A 22,479-nucleotide genomic window follows, 5' to 3' on the forward strand; every position below is an offset into this window, starting at 1 on the left:
AACTTGGCCATGACTCCATATCGGACATTAGCGAAGAAAACCGGCAGCACACAAAGAACATACAACAGCACCTGGAAAAAGCATTCACTAATATAGAATCAAAAGTTGACAACATGGAACACCAATTAGAAGCTATACAAAATAAGAAAACAAACTGCAGTACAACGGCGCAGGAACTAATCAATGAGTTAAAAGCGCTCAAAGAATCGAATTCACTCCAGCCAAAAACAGACAATCATCCCAGTCTGGCTGAAGAACTTCGCCTTTCATTGCCATTTCCAGAATCGGACTCAGAAGAACACCGTACTTCAAATTTCACATCAGGCTGGCGCCTAATTGGCAATAAAAAAGTATGGAAACACGACTGGACTGAATATGACGCCAGACAGCGTAAAAGACGCATGCAGGAAAAGCAAGCAGAAAAGGCCGCTCGTAAACGTATGCAGCAACGCAAACGTCAGCAGGAAAACTCAAACCCTATCAGCACAAGTAACAACACCTATAAACACGGAATAAACCATTTCGCCTGCAACTCAAAGAAAACTCAAATTGCTGAAATACCAAAACAACCACTACCCTCGGACAAAGACCTTCTGGCAGCTGCACGCGTTCAATTTGCTGGGTCGCCGAATTCAGACACAACATCAAAATTTATAAATTTCCAAAAAGGCGAAACTATCAACCCATATCGGACAGAAAAAAATGCAACTAACAATGGAAATTCTGCACCGGCTCCTGCCAGCAACGCCAGCATACAATCAGCACCGCAAGACAGCCAATTTGAACTTGACCCCATGCGTCCACCAATCGTCCGACTTACGCAGCAATCATCGAATGGCGACGAGCGCTTTTTGAAGGCTAGACTCCGCGACCCAAAAGTAATGCATATTACACGCCTATATCTCGCATACATGAAGGACCAACCATCATCTGTATGCGTAGAAGGAATGACACCAACCAGTATAAGAATGCTTCTCGCATCCGAAGGACTGCCGACATCTCCAGAACAACTCCAACGCGTCTTTATTGAAGTCAGTCAGGAATATGGACTCACGCCAGCCGAAGCAGTAGCCGACCTTCAATCATATCGTCATTTTTTATCAAATGAACGCACGCACCGTCTTCAACAACTTCGCGAAAGTGTAAACAAATTTAGTACAAATTTTCGCAAGTAAGGACGCCCTCTTCTGAGGCAGAACCATTATATTTTAACATAAGTAATAATTTGACTAACACTTCTTCGCTTCCTCGACAGAATGCGACTGAAATTCTTATCTATTGTCAGAATTTCAATCGCATGAAAAGCCCAAGCAAAATGAAAGAAATTCAACAAAATCTATTGTCGTCATCTTTTAAAATAATTTTAGGAACTGAAAGTAGCTGGGACGAAAGCGTAAGAAGCGAAGAAGTATTTGGAAACAATTATAATGTATTCCGACACGATCGGAATTTGTCTGCCAGTCAAAAAAAGTCAGGCGGTGGAGTCCTCATTGCCATTAATGTAGACTTTACTTCTGAAGAAATAATATCCGACAAATATAAAGAATTTGAACACGTATGGGCCAAAGCATTTATTGCTGGCGAAGAACATATCTTCTGTTCCGTGTACTTTCCACCGGAACATGCTCATAAACATTCGTATGAATTATTTTTCAAAACTCTAGAATCTATTATGTCTAACATGAAACCAGAAGTAAAACTGCATGTCTATGGCGACTTCAACCAACGTAATGCAGACTTTATTGTAGACATTGAAAATGAATCTATCTTACTCCCAGTCGTAAGCGAAAACTTAAACACTTTTTGGCAAATCCTCAGAACTCGGTCTATATCAAATCAATCATGTCAAAAACAAACAAAATGCATATTTAGACCTATTATTCACAAACTGCACTGAAAACTTCTGTGTAGATGCATCATTGACTCCCATCTGGAAAAATGAAGCATTTCACACAGCAATTGAATATTCAATAGTAATGAATAACACTTCGTACCCTAGCGACTGCGAGTACGAGGATGTACCGGAATACCACAAAACTGACTTCGAACAAGTCAAACGTAGACTTCGCATAATAAATTGGCGTAGTATAATTTGTAAAGAAGGAAATGTCAACGAAGAAGTAACAAAATTTTATGAATTAATTAATCAAATTATATCAGAAAATGTACCACTAAAAAAAAGAAGACGAACGAACACCAACAAATATCCAGTGTGGTTTAATCCACAATTGAAGAACCTGAAAAATAGGAAACAAAAGGCACATAAAATATACAAAAAAGACAACAATAGCGAAAATCTTCAAAATTACCAAGCTGTCAACTTGACGCAGCCATTAAAATTGCACATGAAGAACATAATCGTAAAATCGAACATCAAATCAAGTCTTGCCCTAAAAACTTCTTTAATGACGTAAAAACCAAACTAAAAAGTAACAACTTTCCATCACGAATGCATCTTGACAGTAATGTAGGACAAACTAGTAATGAAATATGTAGTCTTTTTGCCACTTTTTTTCAAGAAATTTACACCACATATGAAGAAACAGATCGCGACCGCGAATACTTCTTGTATTTTCCTGAATTTTCGAATTCTTCATCTGTCAATCAAATATCTGAATTCGAAATTCAAAACGCACTTAAAAATTTAGACGCTACGAAAGGTCCTGGACCTGACAGAATAGCTCCAATTTTTCTCAAAAACTTGGCAGAAGAACTATCTACACCCCTAAAACACATTTTTAACATGTCCCTGAAGAAAGGAATTTTCCCAGAACTCTGGAAAACTTCATATTTAGTGCCAATTTTCAAATCGGGCGCTAAATCTGACATTCGTAATTATCGTGGAATTGCTATTATTTCATGCATTCCAAAATTATTTGAATCAATAATTAATGAAAAAATCTTTCAACAAGTAAAACACCAAATTACAACTCAACAGCACGGCTTTTACAAAGGCCGATCAACTACCACAAATCTTTTGGAATTCATAACTTTCACTCTGACTGTAATGGACAACGGTAACCACGTAGAAGCTCTTTATACGGACTTTAGCAAGCCATTTGACAGAATCGACATACCATTATTGCTCTTCAAGCTCGAAAAATACGGAACTGAAACAAAATTTTTGGAATGGCTGCAGTCATACTTAACAAAACGAACACGAATAGTCCGCTTTCAAAATTCCTTTTCAAACCCAATAGAAGTAACTTCTGGGGTTCCTCAAGGTTCCCACCTGGGCCCTCTTCTTTTTATATTATACGTAAATGACATTTCCTTTCTTCTTAAGTCAATACATGTGCTTGTATATGCTGACGACATGAAGCTCTTCATAAAAATAACCAATGTAGAAGACTTCGAAATATTCCAGAATGAAATTAATGTATTCTACACATGGTGCAACAAAAGCCTATTACAACTCAACATCAAAAAATGTAATTCAATAGCCTTTAGCAGAAAAACTGTAACACCACCTACAAACATTTTCTTAGGAAACCAACCAGTAAAAAAATGCAAAATCGTAAGGGACCTAGGCGTGATCTTAGACTCCAAACTTACATTCATAGAACATTATAATACAATCATCAACAAAGCAAATAGTATGCTGGGCTTTATAAAACGCTTCGGCCACAATTTTCAAGACCCATATACAATCAAACTATTATATATTACATATGTCCGACCAATTCTGGAATACTGTAGCATTGTATGGAATCCTTATATTGCCACACATGAAGAACGCATTGAATCTGTCCAACAACAATTTCTTTTGTACGCGCTTCGTAAGCTAAATTGGACAGCATTTCCCTTACCATCATATGAAGCACGCTGCATGCTTATAGACATACAAGCACTTAAAGAACGCCGCAATCTTTCAATGCTTTATTTTATCAATGACATTATTTCTCGACGCGTGCAATCTTCTAAATTATTAACACAACTAAATTTTTATGCACCCAGTCGTCAATTAAGAACTCGTAAAATATTTTCGGAAAATTCTCACAGAACAAACTACTCAAAAAATGACCCAATAAATCGCATGATGCGTCACTATAATCAGCACTGCGAAAATATCGACATCACCACGGGCATAAATCAAATAAAAAAACGACTAACTACTGGAAATAATGTATAGAATTGTTGCAGGGACCACCCTAGCTGCGACAAGCGTTACCCAAAACGCAATTACCATCCGTCAGAGTGATAGACGTCCGGATGTGGCTATGTCATCGTAAGCGTAAAGATAAAACTCACTCTGATATCCGCATTGCACAAGGACACATGTCCTATTTGTTAATCGTGTTACACCTCGTTAATTTTAAATAAAGATATATTTTCTCGTGTTGTGTGTAATCGCGAGTTGAATATCACATTTTGGCGACGAGTAAAAAAAAAAACGAGTCAGTTTGCGGGTTTTTGCACGTAAAAAAGTGATTTTTCGTCGACGAGAGACTGATCATCAAGTTGGAGGTTAGCTGCGATGACGACGCCAGAGTTGTTCCAGGAGTCCCTGCTGCAGATCCTGACGCAGCAGCAGCAGCAGCTGATCGCTCATCTATCTCAGGAGATGTCAGCAACCCAAAAATGCCTAAAGGAGTTCTCCCGCGATGACGTAGCACTGGATGCACTAGCCGGCAACATCACCGAATTTCGATACGCTCCGGACGAAGGGTGCACTTTTGATTCATGGTATTCACGTTACGAGGAGCTATTCGATAAAAACGCCAGTAAGCTAGACGATTCCGCCAAAGTTCGACTCCTTATGAGGAAACTCGACCCAGCGGCGCACGAGCGGTACACAAGTTTCATACTCCCAAAACTGTCCAAGGAGTTTGGCTTCACCGAAACTACCGCGAAGCTAAAAGCGCTTTTCGGATCTACCGTCTCGATCTTTCATCAGCGGTATCAGTGCTTGCAGACCGTCAAAGATGAAACAGAGGACATCGTGTCATACTCCTGCAAGGTAAACCGTGCTTGTGTGGATTTTAAACTTGCCGACCTATCCGAGGAGCAATTTAAGTGCCTAGTTTTTGTTTGTGGCCTCAAGTCCTCGAAGGACTCCGATATTCGGATGCGGCTGATCACGAAGCTGAACGAATCGTCAGAGATAACGTTGGCGAAGATCGTGGAGGACTGCAGAGCCCTGACGAACCTCAAAAACGATACCGTGCTGGTAGAAAAACCTTCAGCAACAGTGCGAGCTGTGAAGCACAACACCAACAAACCTGTCAAGCCGTCACGTCATTCATCGGCTGCTGCGGGTAATGGAACCAGGGCAGATCAGCCACGTTCTCCGTGCTGGTCGTGTGGAGGAATGCACTATTCGAAGGACTGCCAGTTTCGGGGTCATCAATGCCGAGAGTGCGAAAAGAAGGGGCATAAAGAGGGCTACTGTGCCTGCTTCGCTGCAAAATCATCATCTGGCGATGCGAAAAAGAATGCACGGAGCCAGAAGTCAACCAAGGTGGTCTCCGTAAACACAGTTAGCCGGGGGAGGAAATTTGCGGAGTTGCGGATAAACCATGTTCCGGTCCGACTACAAGTTGATTCGGCGTCGGACATCAGCATTATCACCGCCGAAATGTGGAAGAAGATTGGAGAACCAGAAACATCTCCGCCTTCTTGCCAAGCGGTGACAGCATCCGGAGAACCGCTAAACATCGCATCCGAGTTCTGGTGTGACGTATCAATCAACGGTGTCTCCAAACGAGGTTTGTGTCGTGTCATGGTTCCGGAAATTTCTCTATCAGTTCTAGGTGCCGACTGGATGGACAACTTCGGCCTATGGGACGTTCCAATCAACTCGTTCTGCAACCAAATCAGTAGCCAGTTCCAACCAGGCGTAGGGGCAATTCAATCAAAGTTCCCTGACGTCTTCACCAGCAGTATGGGACTGTGCTGCAAAACCAAGGTCAATCTACCACTACGAGGAAATCCTAGGCCGATATTCCGGCCGAAACGTCCCGTGTCCTACAGCATGGAGGGAGCCGTCGAAGAGGAAATCCAACGACTACATCAACTTGGCGTGCTAAAACCGGTTGATTACTCCGAATGGGCGGCGCCAATAGTGGTCGTTCGGAAGCCAAACGGACGGATTCGCATCTGTGCGGATTTCTCTACTGGTTTGAACGACGTCCTCGAGCCGAACCAATATCCGCTACCGCTGCCTGAGGATATTTTTGCGAAGATGTCGGGGTGTCGGTATTTCAGCCATATCGACCTCTCCGATGCCTACCTATAGGTCCAGGTGGATGAAAGCTGCCAAAACCTTCTCACCATCAACACTCACAAGGGGCTCTATCAGTTCACTCGCTTGTCTCCTGGCATCAAATCAGCTCCGGGGGCGTTTCAGCAACTGGTAGACGCAATGCTCGCTGGACTCAAAAGCACCAGTGGGTACTTGGACGACGTCTTGGTGGGTGGCCGAACAGAGGAGGAGCATAATCGAAATCTTGAGCTGGTTCTTAATCGTATCCAGGAGTACGGATTCACCGTTCGAATCGAGAAATGCAGCTTTAGCATGCGTCAAATCAAATATCTGGAACAGATCTTGGATAGCGATGGCATTCGACCGGATCCAGACAAGGTCGCCGCCATTGCCAACATGCCACCACCAATCGATCTGCCGTCGCAGAGATCGTATTTAGGAGCCGTAAATTACTATGGCAAGTATGTTCCTGGAATGCGGAAGCTACGGTATCCCATGGATCAACTCCTGAAAGCCGGAACCAAGTGGGAATGGAACAAGGCGTGTCAAGATTCTTTCGATCGCTTTAAGGAACTGCTGATGTCTCCGCTGGTGCTGACCCACTACAATCCTCAATTGGACATCGTGGTGTCTGCCGACGCATCTTCAATCGGTATCGGGGCCAGAATCGCACACCGGTTTCCCGAAGGCACCGTGAAGGCAATTTGTCACGCCTCCAGAAGCCTAACCCCAGCCGAAACAAAATACAGCCAGATCGAGAAGGAGGGGTTGGCCTTGATCTTCGCTGTAACGCGCTTCCATCGAATGCTTTTCGGAAGACACTTCACGTTGGAGACAGACCACAAACCGTTGTTGGCCATATTCGGATCTAAAAAGGGAATCCCCGTTTATACCGCCAACAGGCTGCAACGTTGGGCGCTGACTCTTCTCCTTTACGACTTCTCCATCGAATACGTGTCGACCGATAGTTTTGGTTATGTAGATCTTCTATCGAGGCTGATAAACACCCACATTCGGCCTGATGAGGAGTACGTGATAGCATCGATCGAGCTGGAAAATACGTTCCACAATGTCGTTAATCAATCGCTGGAAGTCTTCCCGCTCACATTCAAGTCGATCCAGGCAGAAACCAGAGCGGATCCGGTTCTCCAAAAAGTGCTTCAGCACGTCCAGCAAGGCTGGCCGACCAAGAAGACAGACGTCACCGACTCATACCAGCAATTCTATCTTCGTAAAGACGGACTGTCAGTCATTTCCGGCTGCCTTCTCTACGGTGAGCGACTGGTAATTCCTTCGAAGTACCAGAAGAAGGTCCTCCAGTTGTTGCACAAGGGCCATCCAGGTGTCGAGCGAATGAGAGCGGTGGCACGTAGCTACGTATACTGGCCTGGAATCGACGCGTGCATTGCTAAACTTGATTTTTCCTGTACCGAGTGTGCTCGGGCTGCCAAAACCAACACTAGAACCAACTTGGAGTCCTGGCCCGTACCCGGAAAGCCCTGGCAGAGACTGCATATTGATTACGCTGGTCCTGTTGACGGTTGGTACTACCTCATCCTGGTCGATGCGTACTCGAAATGGCCGGAGGTCGTCCGAACTCGTCAAACGACATCACCAGCTACCATTGAAATTCTGGAGAGCATCTTCGCTCGCTTCGGAAACCCGGAGACACTGGTTAGCGACAATGGACGCCAGTTCATCAGCGGGCAGTTCGAGGGGTTCTGTGACACCAAAGGCATACTGCACCTGAAGACGCCACCTTTCCACCCACAATCCAATGGACTTGCAGAAAGATTCGTTGACACGTTCAAGCGAACTCTCAAGAAAATTACGGCGGGAGGAGAGGGTCTCACCGAAGCAATCAACACCTTCTTGTTATGCTACCGTTCTACGCCCTGCCGAAGCGCTCCCGAGGGAATCACCTGCCGAGTTAATGCTTGGTAGAACGATACGCACTTCGCTCGATCTGCTCAGACTACCAACTGCATTTCACAAAACAGATCACTCCAAGCAGGACGACCAGTACAACCGCAAGCATGGAAGTAAAGAAATCAGGTACAATTCTAAGGACCTGGTTTGGGCCAAGGTTTTCAAGAACAACAGTTGGAGCTGGGAAGCTGGTCAGATTCTCGAACGCATTGGGAACGTGATCTACAACGTTTGGTTGGAGCATAAGAAGACGCTAATTCGATCGCACTGTAACCAACTCCGTAAGCGATGTGAGTCGGATGAAGCCGAAACAGCTGATGAGAGGCAGCCTACGCAAGTCCCACTCGACATTCTACTAGAGTCATGGGGCCTGGATCGAAGTTCAGCAGACGAAACTGAATCGATCTTCCAATCGAATCCGTATGCGCCTCCCGGAAACAAGCCAGTGCAACCAGAGGGACTGCCCCCGAACTCTAATCCTCGCCCTAACCGGAAACAGAAACTGCAACGTCAACCATCAGTAACTCGCCAATCCTCGCGCAGCCGGAGGCGTCCCGTGAGATATGACCCGTACCATCTGTACTACTAAAAGGGGGAGGTGTTGCAGGGACCACCCTAGCTGCGACAAGCGTTACCCAAAACGCAATTACCATCCGTCAGAGTGATAGACGTCCGGATGTGGCTATGTCATCGTAAGCGTAAAGATAAAACTCACTCTGATATCCGCATTGCACAAGGACACATGTCCTATTTGTTAATCGTGTTACACCTCGTTAATTTTAAATAAAGATATATTTTCTCGTGTTGTGTGTAATCGCGAGTTGAATATCACAACAAGAATATAAGAAAACATTGTATTATTATAACTGTAGTCTACATTTGCTTGACGAAATAAATAAATAAATACTGAAAAGGTCTTCAAAGACCCAATCACTAATTTGAAGTTGGGAAATACCATCTGGTATAAAAATCATTATCCGAAAGATATTTCAAGATGGATACCAGCAATTTTTTAAAGACAATGTTCTCCTATAACTTTTCAGATCAGTGTTGGAAACGTGGTGGTTCGAGCACACCGAGAGCAATTAAGGCCGCAGAAACAAATTGAAATTCGCCAAAACGTAACAATGCCGAGCAGGAGAGTTTTGAAACGAGTTCGAGCGGTTTCGGAAGAGAGTTCCGAGGATGACTTCCCTGATTTCGATGACGAGTTGGTGGAATCAGCTACGAAGAAGAAACGCTCGGACGTCCTACCGGAAGACAGAAACCAATCATCGCTGGTATTACGACGGTCTGAAAGGCTAAAAGGAAGCAGAAGAAGTTACAAACAATATAAGTGATAAAGTAATTATAAAAAAACGTGATTGAAGTGCGACGTTTATGGACGTTTTCAAATAATCAAATTTTTTTGGCTAGAGCATCTATGGATGTATTCGTTTTTCGATATATTTTTTAAACAATTATTTGTGAAAGCCAAATGAACACGGCAATTCGGATCTCCGGTACTTATTTGAGGAAGAAATCTAGGTTTAGTTTTAGCGCAAATCCGTGCTTCTTTATTAACGCCCGTGCCTACTCTTCTGATTACTTTCTTCTTACTCTTATTCTTATTCGCTTCGTTCTGTCTCTGTCCTATAGCCTTCTACATTGATCGAAAATAACACATCAAAGATGCCACATAATTGAGCGTCAAAGAACGCATTCGGTTTCATTCATATTTTGAAATTATTAAAGTCAAAAAACGCATTCGTGTTTTCATATTTATGTAGTCACTAAGGCGTCAACGGACGATTTCTAATTATAAAAAATAATACAAGTGTTTAAACACAATCTAAATATAACGATAACTGTATAACATATAATGTAAATTTTTATCTTTTAAAGAAGGAAGAATTTTTATGTATTTTGAAATGGCTTAGTAAAAGCCAGTACCTGGGAATATTCGAAATTCTCTCTCAGAATATATTCAGAAGTTTTGGTATGTTTACTCTCTCGTTGACACACATATATTCAAACAAATTATCAATAAATAGACTGAGCGGGACTCAGTCCAAGGAAGTTATGTTCTGAACCTGAAAGTAATAATATCCTTTACTATCGTAGTATATCACAGTCCTTGCCGTGGTACTTTATAACACTGAAACTACTGAACATTTTCTGAAAGTTCGTTCTCGTAAGGTTATTGGTTTCGTCAATCAGAGAGATAATAGCCTTGAGCAATGCTACTTTCTGTAAAGCGTTAATTTCCTGTGGATGATCTGCTTTCTTTAAATGATCAGATGAAGGTTAAGTTGAAAATGTCAGAACACAGAAGAAATCGTTTTTAGTTGCTTAACTAAAAACAGGTTGTATTTCTTTTCATCGCCGTCGTCTTTCGTCAAGTCACTGTTGTAATGAAATTGGAACATTCTCAATACCACTTTTCCAATATGCTAAATGCACGGGCTAATGCGGAATAATTTTCTTCAGCACGAATTGCGAATCACTGAAGACGTAAGGAAGGAAATTATCCAGCAGCACATACAAGACAACCTTAAATTTTGCTTTTTCAACGACGACCTTAAAGTAGGGGTAAGTAATGGTTGGACGTCTCCGCGATTCTCCATGCAGCATGGAGGCTGTCTGCGGTCATGAGCATGTGCCCATATTCAAAATACTTAAGAACAATATGACTACTCCTACATAAAGCAGTTGAAAGTGAGACTGGTATCATAGTGGTATGCGATTATTTTGCTATTCGATGGCATAAATAAACGCATATCAGTCTCTTCCTTATTTTTCATTGTAATTTTCACGAAAAAGGCAATTCTTTAACAAAGAAGTTATGATTAAGGTCTATTTTATTACATTATGTCGAAAAAATAAGAATAACCCACCCCAAACAGGTGAAATACCCAAAACGAGAAAAATATCTTTTCCATATGGGACTGATATGCGATTATAGGCAGGTAAGCTTCTATCTAGAAATTTAAAATGGCGCCTGAAGATAAATTCTGACCTGAGTAAATCCTATTGGATGATATTTGGTAATTTTAGAATGTTGAACGGAAACTATCACCATCTTCGCCATCGAAATATGTACCAAGATTTGGCAATATTCGTCCATTTTACGATGGATTTTATGATTTATGATTAGGAACAAAATTTAATTAAACATTACTTGAAAAGTACTGACCAAGGTTGACATAAACAATTTGAATATATATATACACGCAGTATATGAGTACAGTGATGTTTCGATTATACCACGATGAAAAAAAAACGTGTCATTTATTTGAAACATATTAATTTCATGTTATTTGCATGTGTATGTGTTAATGTACGTTCATATGTGCGTGAATGCTATGGTTTAAATGTTCGGTATAGTTGTGCTGTGGGCTACCAAAAATTTGTTATTCACAATGAATAATCAATAATGAATCCAGTAGAAATTACTAAGGTGTATTTTTTCAAGTGTTCGGGTAAATTTATTTAGACAAAAAATCGTAAGTACGATGCTGGCCTAACAGATTGTCGGCTTGGGAGAGATTATTAGTGTCAGTATGGTCGTAGCACTAGCCCCGCAAATATCCTGTACACTAAACAGTTGGCTGCGAAGTCTGTGTATAATAAACAGAAGGTCAAGGCTTTACTTTGCTTTAAGTTCGAATGAGAAAGGCTAGGTCTCACTGCTAGGTGGATTAAGTTGGGTTTCGAAGCCTAAAGTCGAAACTTGCTAAACTCGGAAGCATATGTTTTTGTAGTTTTTATTTCTTCATACTTGGCCAATAACAATGAAAGTAAAACAAATGAAAATAACGCTACTCAGAATCTTTTCGGTTTTAGTATTTTACAAGTCTGATTTCTTTATTTATTCCATTCAAACTCAATCTATCCTCCAAGTAAGCGTCCTATTAGAGATTGTTGAATAAATTATTTGCGTTCTTATATATCATTGCGCTGATCAGATTTTTAATTTAGCTATTCCAAAGCTATTGCGCAATCACATTAACATTTATTTCCTAATTATTCTGATATTTTGAGGACATTTGGTCTTACTTATTTATATTACACTATGGATTCTTTGCACAAACAAAATTCAACCTAGTATTTTCATTGTTTCTTATAGAAATAGATGAAAACTTGTTGGTTTTCTACTTTTGAATAATTTTCATAGGCCGCGCGAATAAAAGATTTTGCTTCGCTTTTCACGTGTTTTATTCACACCGCCTAAACATGCGTACGAATACGAAACTTACATTTTACTGTGTTTAGAAAACTGATTCGGCTGACCGAGATAGTTGCACTGGATGAGATGGGGACCGAGCTAAACGCTTTTTAGGTAACCGCTCCAACATTGACAAAAGTTTAGCGAAATCTGGTCTGTCATCAGCCTGATAAGTCCAGCACACCATCAAAATATCTTTCACGTCTCGCGAAGCTTGGAGGTTTGCTAGAGTTTGCTTCATGCCTCGACCAACTTGCCATATGACGGATTCTGGTGGTTGGTATTTGAAAGGAAATTCTCCACAGAGCAGTTCGTACCAAACCGTTCCGAATGCATAAATATCCGAAGCTTTTGAGAAAGGCAAATCACCATCAACAGGACGATAGGAGGTAAGCTTACGCATTAGCTCTGGTGCTAAATAGCATAACCAGCCGCTTGGAATCCCTAAGCCTAAATCACAATAAGATAGTTTAGTGGCACTGAACAGACCAAAATCTGTTATTATCACTTTTCCATTTTCTAGAAATATATTTTTAGTTTTTAAGTCTTTATGCGCAATGCCACGCGCATGCAAATATCCCATCCCTTGTGAAATCTGCTGGGCGACGATTGTAGTACGGTTTAGATTAAATTTATCTTTCCGTATATGAATATGTGTGTACAACGTATTTCCTTTACACAAGGATGTTACGATTGCTAGTCGAGGAGGTTTCATACATGCCCCCATAAACAATACCACATTTTCGTGGCGAGTCTTTTTAAATGTTGCCACTTCCAGTTTAAATGCCTCAAGTGTTCGTTCATCTGCCACGTAGTCCTCTTTGAGTAATTTCACAGCTACATCGCCATGCCAGAGCGCTCTATGAACAGTACCAAAACGACCATTTCCGATTTTTTCCAGTAATTTGAGGTCATCATAGGGAATATCCCATTCTTTCAATGAAAGACTATTTTGCCTGGGCCAGTTATCATTTTCACGTTCCTCTGTTGAATCGAGCCGAATTGGCGTTCGTTCCGACGAAGAATCAGTACTGGCTGCGCTGGTAGAACCAGTTTTATCACTATCGTTGCTTTTTTGCGATTCTGGAAGTTTGGAAAGGTGTACTTTAGGTATTTTATTGCCGTGTCCGATTAATTCTATGCCACTCGATTTCACATTATTATTAATTGAATGTGTTTCGATCATTATTCCATCTTTTTCAGTAATATGATTTAAACTGTGTCCACTTGAAACCTCTGGAAAATTAAACTGCAAATGTTTCGATGCTGCCGGAGTTTGAGGCGGTAGAGAGAGTAGCGCTGGACTGGAAGGGGATGAACTATTGCAACTAGAGCCCGCAGAACTACTGTCGGGTCCTGCATGCATTCCATGCATTGGAACTCGGTTGCGGTCCCGTGCATACACACTACGGCTGCCGAGATTTGGTGATATGTTCGGCATGAGCGTATCTGACTGTAAACTTTTTTTGAACTCATCTACAAACTCTTGTGGAAGTCCACAAGATGGGGGAACGTTTGATTTACAGTCCTTGTGACAGCGGTATTTACATTCTGTACATTTCAAGCCGAAAATCATTTGCTTGTTGCATAGATCGCAGGTACTAACTTTTAACTTTTTAGTAAAACGGTGCTGAATCATATGGCCCATTCCTCGTGTAATGATTGGTGTACAGGGAGACTTCGGGGGAATAGAAAGATAATGGAATGAGGATATGGTGTTTTCCATAAGTTCATGAGCTTGTTGTTGATCCAAGGTAGGCTCGGTATGTAAACGTGTTCGAACTGCTGATATCGTCGAGACACTTCCATTGCCAACCGTTGTGGCCTGTAGTTGTGAATTTAGTGCGATATTGTTTGAGTTAACCATATTTTGCTGATTGATGTTGACCGATGGTTCAGTCAATTGTAGTGGATGGTTTGGCAATAGTTGCCATTCGTGTGATTTAGATTTTATTAGCGTTGCAACCTGTTCACTATGTGCATTCGGATTGGCCGCATTGATAGAATTATTGTTTTGTAACACCTGCTGCTGCTGAGAGTTAGTCTGTTGAGAAACAGTATGACGAATGTGTGTTTGATGTTTTTTTCTTGGGGGCGGCGTGGTTGGGAACCCTTTTTTTGTTAGTTTTGTCAGTGCCGCATTTGAGGGAGAATTAGGAGGAGATGGTGATGGAGTCAATGTATAGGTGGAGTTCTCATCGGGTGAAATTATATTATGTGGATGAAGTAATCGTTCTGGTATATCTGATGCAGCTGTTATTGCAGGAACGACCTCCATAGGATTTTGAACGACTCCGTTACACCTATAAATAACCTGTGAAAGTTTGACTCCTATTCTTGGTTGTGATCGGCTTATTCTCGGAGAAGCACGATGATGAGAGGGATGACGGTCCCATGAATCCCAATACAAATCCAAGGGTTCCTTTACATCACCTGATTGCAACTGGCTGCGACATCGCTTAAGGTTACTCATTGCACGAACTAAGCGACGGAGTTCCTCATCTCGGGCATTTATGTTGTTTGCTAATATTTCACGCAGTTCATCGTCGTTTTTATCCAGAAGCAACTCCAGAGAATTAACTCTTTGTATCACAGCGTTTAAGGAAGCAGAGCTTAGCCCTGAAAAAAGAAAAAAAAGTTTGGCTATTATAGTGTTAGTAATATGTATAAAATAAAACAGTACTGTGGCAATATATATTTGGGGTGAGCACAAGGGATAGATATTCCGGCATTGGTTACATCTTTGTTCTGACGAAAATGTTTTTACTTACAAAGGAAAGCCTTTGACTGCGTCCCACAAGTAAGCTAATTATGTAAGGCGCGCAGAGCAGCATTACGTGTTCAAAATAATGCTGTATCAGTGCAGTAGTTTTGCACTGACAATATTCGTCTTTGGTTTGAGATGGTCTCGAGGTACGATGCTGGCCTAACAAGCCAGTCGTCGTAGGTTCGAGTATCGGCTCGGGAGATACTGTTGGTGTCAGTAGGATCGTAGCGCTAGCCCCGCAACTGTCCTGTACACTAACAGTCGGCGGCGAAGTCTGTGTATAACAAACAGAAGGTCAAGTTCCGAATCGGAATGTAGCACCAAGGCTTTGGTTTGCTTTAGTGTTAACTTTTGCTGGTACTGCTCGCAAAATTGTAGTAGCTAAAATATAAAGAGTGTGCTTCGGAAGACATTTTCATATCCAAACGAATGTTTGTTTAGCTTTCTCATGAGGCTTTTTATCGCGTACTTTTCGTTTAAGCACAAACGTACCAAAGTACACATCTGGTTGCGTATGAACTGAAAATATCTGGTTGCCGAACTGCATATCCAAGAATGCTGTGAATCAACGTACAGAAGAGGGTTTTTAGAAGTGTACGTTAGGGTGGCAGCGAAATTGGTCATGTCACCGACCATGTACATTTTGTTTATTGACCTCAAAATAGTTGGAGAGGTTGTTAATAAGACACGACCACAGAGTTAATGTAGAATACGACAGCCTGTCCTAAGTCAATGTTTTCTTGCAATAGGTTTGGGAATACACACGATTGGCGATTGGGATTGGGGCTCGCATAAATCATCACTGTGACGACAATGAACAACAGCAAAAACTATGTGCAGCTATGCGGTTTCATTCGCTGCCGTATCCAAAACGAGAATGAAGTTGAGTTGTTGTTTTAAGTTTATCTGTATTCTTAGGAATTTATTGGGTATCAAGTGAATAAAATTACTGTTTTCATCTTTGGTATGTGTGTGTTTTAGTTGCTGTTTAACTTTACTTTCGAATTACAGACTACTTTAGTGTTGTCCACTTTGGTGGCGCTTGTTTGAGAAGCGGCTTCCTATAACAGTTGTAGTTTTTTTTTTCAAAAAACTTTCATTATGCTCTTCCAAAAACATGTGGCCTTGAAAAAGGCCGATTAATGCAATTGTATTTTTTGCCTTTCTCCTAGAAAGGTATAGCAATCACTTGCAAAACCGAAAGTATGATAGTGCTCCAAAGGGCCGAATGGCATATATTACTCGACTCAGCTCGACGAACTGAGTATTTTCTGTATGTGTGTGTATGTGCAACTGTTTATTCTCACTTACTTTTCTCAGAGACGGGCGTAACGATTTTCATGAAATCAATTGCAAATGACAGGTCTTGCTGTCCCATAAGACCCTATTTAATTTTATTGTAATCAGATTTTTAGTTTAGAGGTTATGTATCAAAATGTAAAAATCATGAAACATCATTATCATCATTAAAAATACATAACCGATTTGAAATTGATTTCAAATGAACGGGCTGCCTGAAACACCCTTAACTTTTGAATTTTATAAAGATTGAACTTGTGGTTTAAAAGTTATGAAACGAAACGAGTTCTGAAGACTGTTTAATTTCACTCATGTTTCTCAGAAATGGCTGGACCGATTTTCATAAAATCACTGTTAAATGGAAGGTCTAATTACCTGATAAGACCCTATTGATTCGTTCTGCAATCGGACTATTACTTTGCCTGTTATGTTTGAAAATGTGAAATCCAGCTATGAAAAGGAATATATTCCGAAGACTACTTGGACACACTCACTTTACTCAGAGATGGCTAACCCGATTTCCACAAAATTAGTGTCAAATGAAAAGTCTAGCTGCCTCATAACACCCTATTGAATTTTACTGTAATCTAACTGTAACTTCGTCTGTAATGTACCGAAATGTGAAAATCATGAAACTTCTTTATCTCAGAAACTACACAATCGATTTGATATATTATTTGAATATTATTATCAGATGAACGGGCTAGTTAAGGGTAAACTGATGAATTATGATTGAACACGTGGTTTCAAAGTTTGGCTGCACTATACGTTCCCATTTCATTTGATTATACAGTCAAACCTGTTTTTATGCGAGGGATAGGGACCGCACAAAAAAAAATCGCATAAAAAATCATTTGAAACTTCACGTGCAGCTACAAAACAATATTTCCACAGCATTATTGAAAAAAAAAAAACTTTTTTTATGTGGTGGATAGGGATCGCATAAAAAAAAATTCAGTTAAAAATAACTCGAAAGTTGTTGATTCTGATTTAGAATACCTATGCGAACAATTTTAAAACATCGGATTGATAAACGAAACCTTTTTAAACATACTAATCCTTTCAACCGCTTTCCTTCGTAGGCGTTAATAAATTTCGCACAAAAAAGAGTCGCACAAAAACAGATTTGACTGTAATCGAACTTAAGCAACCGTTATGTATTAAATTGTTAATTAAACAACGAAAGTCTATTATCTCATAGATTACACGACTTATTTGAACTTTACTAGTGTCATTCGAACGAGTCATCTCTCAAACTTACAAATAACAAACCTTATAACAATTTGATATGTGGCTCAAAAGCAATAGAAAGAGAGAAATTCAAAGACTATTTGAAACTATACCTGATATGATCGATATATGTGGCCTCAACATAATTTAAACGTGGTATCGTACTATTTTAACTTTCCCGGTATCGCTCGTGATTAATTTGTTCGAAATTAGGAGTCATTTCGTTACTTCTTAAGCACTAACATTACGTCAAATTCCATATTTTATGCTTCAATTACAACATCAATATTTTAGGACCCAAAGAGTGAATATACATTTATTGGATTGAAGCGTTCATATAAATCTATTTTTACAAATAATAAGTTTGAATGAGAAAGGCTTTGCCTGACCGCTAGGTGGATTAATTAGGTTTTTTTTTCAATTATCGTATAAATGCGCCATGGTCATATCACGAACTATTGGGCGAGGCACCTCCCTGAGCAATGGTGAAACCGATCTAAAGTTTATTCATCTGTTCATCGTTACGGATTGCCAATTGCAGATGACGTGGATTGATTCGGGTCGTCTTATCACGGGCAGCAACATTTCCTGGTATTTCCAACATTTCAGTAGCTAAATATTCCATCACAGCTGCCAGACATACCGGAGCACCAGCACCGACACATTCGGCGTAGTTTCCCTTCCGCAGCAGACGGTGAGTACGGCCCACCGGATGCTGGAGATCAGCACAAGACAAACGGAAGTTTTGGAGGGAAACTAAAGCACGTCCAGACATGTTGAAGCCGAATTTTAGTTTACCTTGACCGAGAAATAATGTTAACCCATTCCCCGCGGGTGATGCCATATGGCATAACCAAACATATAAACTTTGATAATAGTTTAACAACTATACTTGAAATTTCTAAAGATGAAAATATTCTAAGCAGTTAGAGAACAGATTGATCTTCAACATGCCATATAGTTTGTGCCAATTATGTATGCGGTTGCTGAGTAGTAAGAGTTTGAATGTATTTTTTCGATGTAAAAACTGATTTCTCTCCGCGGGGATGGGGTTTAACTGATGCCAAAAGCACGGTAAAGTTTTCTTATATACCCTATTGGAAAATAATTAATGATGAGAGGGTTCAGCTACGTACGTTATAGAATGAAAGAATTTGAAAATAGAGTGGCGCTTCAAAAGGGTTCTGTGCCTGCATTGCAAGCAGATAGCAGAAGTACAGCATTCAGTATTTACCGCAACAGTATTTACCGCTGTTGCGTGAGGCATCTTGCGGCTGCTGCTAGGGAAAAACAACATTTTAATAGCGGTGCCGGTAAATCTGAGTCAGGTGGTGGTGGTGTACGGCAATTTCGATTTTCTCCTAATCACGGACAGTGTAAATGCTGTCATATCTTTCCAATCAAATCAGTTAGAATATTACCTTAAAAATCAATTGGAAAAGCAGCGGCTATTCAATCACGAGCTCACTTATATCGAACCGGATAGAGCTCTCATAAAGGCAACAATATAACATGTATCGTGTCGTGTTGCGGGGCTTGAAGAAAGAAAATATTCTCGTGTCGGATATAACATGATAAATTTTTCGAACGTTGGAGACTGATATAACTGGAAATAGAGGCGTGACTCAATTATTTTCAGTTATACCATTCTCCAACATTCGAAAAATTTTATTTCGTATGTCGCAATGTTAATGTACGAACAATGAATCTCATCTCATTCTGTTTTAGAGCTATCTTCTGAATAGCCCCTCCTTAATTTCAAGTTCGCATAGTTTGTCTCAGTTTCGTAACACGGATGTACAAAATATGATTTCTTATGGACATTCTGTCGAGCCGGACCGATAGAGCTCTCATAAAGGCAACAAAATAACATTGTATCGTGGCTTGAAAGGAGACAATGTTCCCGTTCCCGTGTCGAATGAAAGCAGGTTGCTGCGTGCTGGATATTGTCGATGGTAGACATAAGTATGAAGGTCGAAATTCTGCTGTGATGTTAAACTATAACCGTTATGGTTTAAGACGCAATAGCGTAAGTGCTGCATTTCCGTTATCTGCTGCCATCCAACACAAGAACAAGTATACACTAAGGTCACCTTTTACGCGTTTTTTTACGCGGATTTCGAAACTTACGCGGTTTTTTACACGGATTCCGGAATTTACGCGGTTTTTTACGCGGATTCCAGAATTTACGCGGTTTTTTTTACGCAGTACGTATCCCCCGCGTAAGAAGCGACTTTAGTGTAAACCAAAATCGGCCCCTCTCAAGGCCACCAACACGTTCTTGAGGCAATGTTGAATTTTTCTTGCCTTGCAAATGCTGCAATTTGCGGTTTTACGTCTGTTACACATGATTAAAAATCTTAACTACTTCAATCACATAATTGTAGAGCACCAAAAGGTGCTATTATATTCCACAACAGTAACAACACTGCCAAGTTTGTTCAATTATCATCATTTCGGATAACCATTCGCCGATGATTCTAGTTCTCTCGTTTTCTCTAGTGAAATTGCCTGCCATTTCCAATAATTCTGCAGCTACCGAAAACTCCATAACAGCCGCCAGATAGACAGGTGTTTAAGTATTATTGCTCCCAGCGCGATTGTCCAGAAATTGAAACCAGGTTTTTCGTTCTTCGCCACAGCATCCAACGTCCGTGTGGTATCGGCACAGTCATGGAATAAAACACAAAGCGCGCATTCCTAGTCAACTAGGTATATTCTGTTGAACTTGTTAGGCGGCGTCCACAAATTACGTAACGCTCATAGAGGAGAAGGGGAGTATCCTTGAGCGTTACGATTTGTTACACATGGGAGGGGGGGAGGTAAGTTCAGTTCTCTGGAAAGCCTCTCCAAAAACGAGCATTTTTATCAAGCAAATCCTTCTACAGCGTTACGTAATTTTCATGGGGGGCAGGTGTTGGCGTTACGTTTCGTTACATGTGGGGGGTCCAAAAATTGGGTTTTTTGCGTGCGTAATTTACGGATGCCGCCTTAGGTAAACAACCATTGAGCGACCAATCAGAGGTCGACATTTGCGTTTCGACAAGGCTTGACCATTTTAAATAGTACAATAGTTTGAACAATCAGATTACAACTTTCTGCATTTGGACGGGTGCTTAGATAATTTTTCAATCGATTGTTGTATAAATGACGGAAATCGGTTGGAAACTGACTGAGTTTAAAACGTTTAAAAGTGGACAATTTTTGCGACGCTCTCGATGTTTTCGGTTTTTGAAATTGGATCCCTGTATTGAAGTTGGTCGTATTCAACGTCAAAATGACCTGTGTAAATTTCAGCTCAATCGGACATGATTTAGAGGTGCCTCAAAGTGTTCAAATTTTGATGTTTTGGCCCTCGAAAAAGGACATCCCTAACAAAAAATCTAGTGCAAGATGCCTAATAAACATTAAAATGATTCATATTTATCTTTATATTTATTGAATTAATTTCAACCAACTAAAGGTCTAAATAAAATATTAAAGCTATGTGGCTGTGAAAAGCCATATATATATATATATATATATATATATATATATATATATATATATATATATATATATATATATATATATATATATATATATATATATATATATATATATATATATATATATATATATATATATATATATATATATATATATATATATATATATATATATATATATATATATATATATATATATATATATATATATATATATATATATATATATATATATATATATATATATATATATATATATATATATATATATATATATATATATATATATATATATATATATATATCACACAATAAAAATAAAATACAAACACACATACACCAAACTACCTACATGTAAATCATTTCAGTATTTATCAGGCATCTTAAACATAACTTTCTATTAGAAATATTAATTTTCGAGGGTCAAAATACCGAAATTTTGTGCGCTTTAAGGCACCCCTAAATCATGTCTGATTAAACTGAAATTTTGGACAGGTTATTATTTCGAGCAATTTAACAAAATGTACATGTTCGGTTCTTTAAATTCGATTTTTCCATACATCCCATCGCCACCCTAGTGTACGTAGTAGGAAAAATGCGAAAGTATGGATATTTTTTTCGAATTTCATTTTTAACTACTCTAAGCAATGATGTTCTTGCGTTCAGTTATCTTTATTGTTTTTCAAACAAATTCACCGGTGAGATCAAAACGCGAAGGATTGCAAAAATGAAATTGCGCCACATTGCGGGGAAATTCAGTACTAAACTGCCCACCATCCAGAAGCTCTTGACCTTCTGAACAAGTTTGCCCAATACCGCAACTTCTAGCAGGTCGAAGTCATGAGATAAATTAGGATCTAAATACGATGCATTCGGTGGATAATGGTCGACTGAATCGACCATTATCCAGGAGCCCTTTGACCTCCTGAACAAGTTTATCACCGCAACTTTTCATCAGGTCGGAATCGTGAGATTAGTTAAGTTGAGTTACGCACTGAATTGATCACCATGAAGCGATGTTTTGTAATGAGCTGAACGTTCTTTACTTACGCGAAGAGTTTAGAGGCAAAAATATCATAAACATAATTTTGATAAAGTTGGACAAAACCTGCGTCAAACTTTTTCTGAGATACTTCGGCTGACCAGAATAATACTGATATTGCCTAAAACGTCGAAGGAACATTTTCGGTTCTGAGACGGAAAGAAGAATGTTTTAATGTAGGGTAGAGCGGAGCTAGTTGGAAACGGAGTATGCTGGTCAATATCAGTATGGTCTATATAGAGTGTGGCAATAGTATCACAGTTGTACTGGTACATGTGTGAAACTGCTATGATTTTATTTACACTACCGTTG

At 40.0% G+C, this 22,479-nt stretch overlaps 3 protein-coding genes across 3 annotated transcripts; 2 read left to right on the forward strand and 1 right to left on the reverse strand.

Annotated features, from left to right (window-relative positions):
* Positions 1–4,477: 4,477 nt before the first annotated feature.
* Positions 4,478–6,238, forward strand: LOC129728815 (uncharacterized protein K02A2.6-like). The gene has a single exon (XM_055687283.1). The coding sequence runs from the start codon at positions 4,478–4,480 to the stop codon at positions 6,236–6,238; it is 1,761 nt and encodes a 586-aa protein (XP_055543258.1).
* Positions 6,239–6,364: 126 nt separating this feature from the next.
* On the forward strand, positions 6,365–10,205 carry LOC129728816 (uncharacterized protein K02A2.6-like). The gene is made up of 2 exons (XM_055687284.1): positions 6,365–9,095; positions 9,178–10,205. Exon 1 carries the CDS (start codon positions 6,365–6,367, stop codon positions 8,147–8,149), a length of 1,785 nt encoding a protein of 594 aa, XP_055543259.1. The 3' UTR covers positions 8,150–9,095; positions 9,178–10,205.
* A 1,741-nt stretch (positions 10,206–11,946) lies between these two features.
* On the reverse strand, positions 11,947–18,412 carry LOC129728817 (kinase suppressor of Ras 2). The gene is made up of 2 exons (XM_055687285.1): positions 18,163–18,412; positions 11,947–14,960 (listed from the first exon to the last, which is right to left on the reverse strand). Exons 1-2 carry the CDS (start codon positions 18,410–18,412, stop codon positions 12,385–12,387), a joined length of 2,826 nt encoding a protein of 941 aa, XP_055543260.1. The 3' UTR covers positions 11,947–12,384.
* Positions 18,413–22,479: the final 4,067 nt, after the last annotated feature.

Source organism: Wyeomyia smithii, chromosome 3 (genome assembly GCF_029784165.1).
Source record: "Wyeomyia smithii strain HCP4-BCI-WySm-NY-G18 chromosome 3, ASM2978416v1, whole genome shotgun sequence".
NCBI lineage: Eukaryota > Metazoa > Arthropoda > Insecta > Diptera > Culicidae > Wyeomyia > Wyeomyia smithii.

Excerpts from the sequence above, each read along its gene's own strand:
- LOC129728817 (XM_055687285.1), bottom strand. The coding sequence starts at position 18,412 with ATGTCTGGACGTGCTTTAGTTTCCCTCCAAAACTTCCGTTTGTCTTGT. Across the intron at positions 14,961-18,162 it reads TCATCTGCAATTGGCAATCC|GGCTAAGCTCTGCTTCCTTA; the intron begins GTAACGATGAAC and ends TTCTTTTTTCAG.
- LOC129728815 (XM_055687283.1), top strand. The coding sequence starts at position 4,478 with ATGACGACGCCAGAGTTGTTCCAGGAGTCCCTGCTGCAGATCCTGACG.
- LOC129728816 (XM_055687284.1), top strand. The coding sequence starts at position 6,365 with ATGCTCGCTGGACTCAAAAGCACCAGTGGGTACTTGGACGACGTCTTG.